Source organism: Nothoprocta perdicaria, unplaced genomic scaffold (genome assembly GCF_003342845.1).
Source record: "Nothoprocta perdicaria isolate Ctin4 unplaced genomic scaffold, notPer1 scaffold_156, whole genome shotgun sequence".
In the NCBI taxonomy this organism is placed as follows: Eukaryota; Metazoa; Chordata; class Aves; order Tinamiformes; family Tinamidae; genus Nothoprocta; species Nothoprocta perdicaria.
In genome coordinates, this window is record NW_020454716.1 from 188497 (window position 1) to 194496 (window position 6000).

At 52.1% G+C, this 6000-nt stretch overlaps 1 protein-coding gene across 1 annotated transcript; it reads right to left on the minus strand.

Moving 5' to 3' along the window:
• Nucleotides 1–2734: 2734 nt before the first annotated feature.
• Nucleotides 2735–5630, minus strand: HARBI1 (harbinger transposase derived 1). The gene is made up of 2 exons (XM_026035135.1): nucleotides 4528–5630; nucleotides 2735–3886 (listed from the first exon to the last, which is right to left on the minus strand). The coding sequence occupies exons 1-2, from the start codon at nucleotides 5195–5197 to the stop codon at nucleotides 3510–3512; spliced, it is 1047 nt and encodes a 348-aa protein (XP_025890920.1). The 5' UTR covers nucleotides 5198–5630; the 3' UTR covers nucleotides 2735–3509.
• Nucleotides 5631–6000: the final 370 nt, after the last annotated feature.

A 6000-nucleotide genomic window follows, 5' to 3' on the forward strand; every position in this document is an offset into this window, starting at 1 on the left:
GTGCTGCCTGCAGGGCTGCAGGACACACGAGGCTGGGGAAGCAGCGGGGCTGCCGCGGCACGGGAGCGGCCACGCCGGGCCCGGCTCCGCCGAGGGCTCCGCGGCAGGAAAAACAAACGGCGGGCGCCGCGGGCCGGGAGCGGGGCCGGGCCGCAGGGAGGGCCCCGAGTGTCGCTCGTCGCCGCCGCTCCGCGCTCCGGCCAGGCGAGCCAGTCGAGCGCCGAGCCAGGCGCGAGGAGCCGAGCCGCGAGCGGCGCCAGGGCCCGAGCAGCCGAGGCTAGAAGGGCGCCAGGCGCGGCGAGCCGAGAGACGAGCGCTCGCCGCCCCGCTGGCCGCGCGGGGGCGGCAGAGCGCAGGCGCGGCGAATCGAGCCCCGAGGGGGCGCGCGCGTCATCGTCGACGTCATCATCCTCCTCGTCATCGTCATCACCGAGGCGCTCCAAAGGCTGCCTGGGCTTAAACAACAGCAATATTCCTCACTTCCAGTCGAGCTGGGATCCCACGGAGGGGCTGCTCGGTTCTGGCTTCGCTTTCCCAGGTCAGCCTTTAGGGGCTCGGCGGGAACTCTGCCCTGTTCCGTGAGCGCAACTGCCGACATCTTCGCTCCAACGCACGTCCCCAAGCTCTCCCTGCATGGCATTTTCCAGGGCTCAGCTTCTATCCTGGAGCTATCAGGGAGGGGGGAATGCAGCTGAGAAACAGGCAAGAAAAGATAGGTGGGATCACACATTTAGAAGGAGATAACCGTATCAGATAACAGTTAATAGAAAAGAAAAATGAATATTTTCCTTAAAAAAAAACAGGCAGGCTGTTAATATTTATTATTATGTATTTAACTCCAACATCGTGGGTGCTGAAGACAAACGTGTACAGAACCCCTCCAAGAGGGTCAGTCTGTGACGAGAGCCCCGGGGACACGTTAATACAAGTTGTCCTAACAGTGGTGCTGCCTCCTCTGTATCACACATGAGGGTCTCCCGAGAGACTGGAAGATTAGGAGCAAAATCTAAGCAAAAGAGGGCACTCAGTGCCTACAGCAGCAAGGAGGGGAGTCAGAAAACCCAAACGAAGGAAGTGTACGGCGCGAGGTTTGCTGTGAGGGGCAGCAAAGGCAGCTCACAGCTCAGCGAGGCGGTCTCTGAGGAGGCATTCAAAGGAGACAAACAAAAGCGCTGTTGGTGGCATCTTTAGAGCCATTTAGTCAAGCAGCGACAGCTCCAGTACCTTGGATAGTCCCTGTCATCTTCCCTCGGCTGGCTGGATCTGCCAGGCAGCACCCGCATTTGACACTCGGGCAGGCTTTGCTTCCAACGGCTCCGACGCTGCACAAGCTTCACGTACTGGGACAGCGGCTGGCCAGCTCAGTGCAGGGGAAGCAAAGAGGAGCTGCAAAGCACAGAAGAAACACGCAGCCCAGCTGTCAGGTTTAAGTGCGATCTAAGCCCAARGGAAGCAGGAGAGTCCCCATGAGCCGTTTTGAAGAAGTTGCTAGGAACACATAGGGCGGCCTCTTCTCTAGATGAACAAACCCCATTTCCCAACTCAGCTGAGAGGCACTGACGCAAGGAAGCACAAGTTGGTCTGGCAGAACAGCCTGATGCAATTTTTGCCCAAAGTGATAAGCGGAGAGATTAGTTTTGAAATTACACTCTCCCAAAGCTGACTGTGGCTCCAGCAAGACAAGTCCCAGCRATGAACAGGTTCCAGGAAGCGCCACCGCTTTGGACTCAGCACATGCTGTTGAGAGCTATTAATAGCATAAATTGAGAAACTTCAACTAATTATTATACCACAGCTGAGTCTAAATGCACACGTCCAAGTCCCACTTGACCTTCGCCTTAGCTCAATTCGTACTGGTGTCTAGCYCTAACAATAAGCATTTTTAGCAGCTGAATATTGTGATGGGACGCCAGACATAGGGCAGCAACTCTTGCATTTCCTCTGGCATTATGATGATTTTACAAATTATTTTCTAGAAAACAATGCTTGCATGTTCCCTCCCAAGTACAGGGAGTTCCCATATTTATCACAGTAAAAATAGTAGCTCTTAAATGACACACATCATGGAAGACAGTATAAAGAAAATAGAAAAACATCTCAGATTGTTGGACATGTTGTTGTACATTTCTAATCAAGACCTCAGAAAACAAGTTATTCATACCTCATCAGGCCTGCCTATTGTCTATAAAGCAGGAGATGCTTATTGCTATTGCAGACTGACACAACTATGTCTAACTCCAAAACTTCACCCAGTTCTTGGGAACCATCCTGTACTTTCTCATTTTTCAAACCTGTGGCACATGATCCAGCCTCATTTTSTCTACAAAGAGCAGAAAGACCTGCTGGGCTAAATGGCTGTGCTGCTGCTTTTAAGTTACTATTTTTTTTTCCTCTCTTTTTTTTCCCCTGCAGCACTCTCAATTCCTTGACACTTGGATGTTACATTTCCTGCTCAGTAAACAATAAAATCTCTAAGAAACAAAATTGTCTCAGGGTGCTGCCAAGTGATATCCTTGGAAATACGTCTATTCTTTGGAAAGAGAGTATTGGCAGGACACTTCAGTCTTGAGCCAGCAAGAACTGTGCGCGTTAGAGACTTTTTTCCACTGAATAGGGACATTGCCAGTAATGTCAGAGCAGCCTTCCCAGGCCTCAGCTCTGATCCAAATAGAGAACTTCTGCAATCAGTTCAATTTTTGCCRTCCAATCAATCCTTCATACTTCTTTTAGAGCAATAAGATGAATAGTTAAGGACAGTTTCTGTTGTGGTAGACATCTAGTGAGAACTAGACGTAAATTTATTAGCCTGTTTCCTGATATACATTAAGGAACAGACACAGCCAACCATAGGCTGTGCCAACGAGGCTAAACATCTTCTCAAGCTTGGGAAACAAGAAACAGTTAGCCCTTTTTACCTTTTAGGTATCTGCATATAGTAATGTGAATATACAGGAAAAGCCCAACTCCTCCCAGAACACAAGCAACAGCATTCCCAGGAATCCCTGTGTTTTGGGAGGTATGCAAGATCACTGACGGAATTTAGGAAGAACTTGTGTCTGCAAGCCAAATGAGCAGTGTGTTTTTRTATGTCGCTGTTTACAAATTCAGAGTGGACTGGAGCCCAAAAGGCAGTTTAATTTTGGTGAAATGTTTAAAAATAAATGTTTAGCTTATAAAGTGGCATAGAACTGTGCTTTGTAAAATAGCTCAAACCTTATAGATCTTTCTTTCTTATCAAAGACCATTTGCCAAGTTTCTGCTCTACTCTCACATTGTTCTCTGTAATAGGGGATTCCACGTTCATCACAACAGTAAAATATTAACAACTAGATATGGCATTTACAAACAGATCAACAAAAGTTCAGAATAGCTCCCCGAGACGAAGTCACTAAAATTTCTTCCTGTCTCCCAACTGCTCCACCTTTATGAACTTACAGAGGAGGGACATATTTGCCCTGTATTCTTCTCACATCACCTTCTCAGATCAGCCTTTAGAAACTGTCACAAACTCAGCTAAAATGAGTAAGCAAAAGCTCCTGGCGTATCCGGCAGGCTTCCGAGTCCATTGATTCCATTTGCTCGTAGTCTTCTTCGGGTTGCTCCAAGTGTCCTGTGGCTGGAGAAGACCACACGTCCAGCCCATGCTCCAGGGAGATGTTATGAAGCACACAGCAGGCGAGAATGATGTGGCTGGATTTCTCTGGAGAATATTGCAGAGTGCCTTTGGACCCGTCCAGGCAGCGGAAGCGCGAGCGAATGGTCCTGAACGTCCGCTCAATGACGTTGTGGGTGGCAGAGTGAGCCATGTTGTACCGATACTCCGCAGGGGTCTCGGGGATATGCAGAGGGGTCATCAACCAGGTCTGGAGGAAGAAGGAGCTGTCACCTGTTAGTGTGGACAAACAGGAGAGATTAGATACCTGCAGTGGACTTCAAGTTCTCCACCTCAGTTTTCTGGAACTGAAGATATCTTATTATATACCCGTTATCATTAGATATAGACATTATGTCTTTTTATATTAGATGCATCTATTTTGGGAAGAAAGCAGAACACATGAGAACATGAAAGAGCAACAATAACTAAGTTTTATAAGTGTGAGAAAAAAATGAGACATTCTATTTTACATAAAGAAATGGAACATGGAAGAGGAGCTTAAGAGAACTCACCAAACAAATTACAATAAACGGGCAAGAATCATATGTAGAATTTGCAGAATTTAAAACTGTACAATTCAGAAGTATATATAATACTGAAAACAAAGACTTACCAGAAGGTATAATAATATATACAGTACTTGGACTATTTAAAAAAAAAAACACACAGATTAGGCTGKTTTTGTTCTAGCTTTCTAAAGGAAGAATGGTCCCAACAATCTCAGGCTTCAAACAATCTGCAGGAAAACAGTTAGAAGCTAATCTATCGCTTGAGCCCAAATGCTCTAGACTGTGGATAAGCCAACATCTATCGACGGATAAGCCAACATCTAAAAGATTTTCATGCAAAACATCAATGGAAAATTGACTTACCAAGTAGCCAGCCATCTTTATGCAGCTCACTTTCAAACTGGCTTGTGAGGGCTGCCTGCTGTAACACGGTGCAGTCAGGCARGCTGCCCGGCCAGTGTGTTTCTGCACTCAGCAGCACTCCTCTGGCATCACACACCATCAGGCAGTTCAGAGAATGGAGACCCTTTCGGTTCACATAGGACAGGTCCTCCGCGTTCGGTGCTTTGATGGCCACGTGGGTGCAGTCGACCACCCCTAGCACTCCCGGCATGCCGGCCAGYCCGTAGAAGTCGTCCTTCAGGCTCTGCACTGCAGCTTCATCCTCGGGAAAGTGGATGAACTGGGGGGCTCTYTCCACCAACGCCTCGGTGACGTTGGTGACGCAGCGGCTCATGGAGGCCTGGCTAATGCCAATGGCATCGCCCATGCGGGTCTGGAAGGAGCCGGAGGTATAGAAGCCTAAGGCAGCCAGGATCTGTGTCTCCGGACTGATGGCCCTGGAGCGCTGCGTAGGGCGAGACAGGCTGGCCCCCAGGAGATCCACCAGGTAGTAGATGAACTGCCGGGGAAAGCCGTACGTGGCCACCAGRTACTCGTCGGTGACGTCCTCCAGCTTGAAGCGATCGAGCGTGCGGTGCCCGCGGCCGTAGAGCAGCAGGTCGCAGTCGAGGACGGCGATGGGCACGGCCATCGCGGCGCCTCCTGTCCCGGGAGCTGCTGCTTCCCTGGGGGAGCTCTGCCCCAGGCGCCACCTGCACAAGCAAAGCAAGGAGACTCACTGCAGCCCTCAATGACAGCAACAGCCACCATCAGYCTTTCAGATGCTGCTGCGAATTCCTTTTTAACCAGGTTATATGGCACATCTTTTTATTCCTTTTCATATCTAATTTTTTAAACTAAGGGGACCAAACGCCGTGGGCAACAAAAAGCGCCCGGGAAGGCARCGCAGCCCCAGCACAGCCGCGTCCAGCAGCCTGGGCGTCCCTGAAGGGCCTCGGCCTCACCGGGGAAAGCCCTGTCCCACAGCGCGCAGTAAAGCGGCCGCAATCCCAACGGCCGCAATCCCTTGCTCGCCCTCGGCCCCCGCGTCCAAGGGACGAACCCCAAGCCCGGCCGGGGGCTGCTCTCGGCGGCGGGGGCCCGCAGCGGCTCGCCGGGGCCGCCCGTTCCCGCCGCAGCCCCGGGCCCCGCGCGGCGCCCGCCGCCAACGGCCGCGCCGAGCACGGAGGGAGGGAGGGAGGGAGGGAGGGAGGCGGCGCCCCGCCCCGCCGCGCCGCGCCGTGCGCATTCCCCGCGGCAGATTCGACACGGTGCCGGGCTCCGCCGGAGGCGGAGGGTCGCGCCCGCCGCTGCCCCCTTTTTGTATCCGTCCCGCGGCCCGGCGGGACCGGGCGGCGCGGGGCTGCCCCCGGTGGGAGGAGCCGCCGCGGCCGCGTGTGGAAAGTGCCGCCGCGGACGCTCAGGCGCCTCCCTCCCCCCCGCCCGGAGCGGATG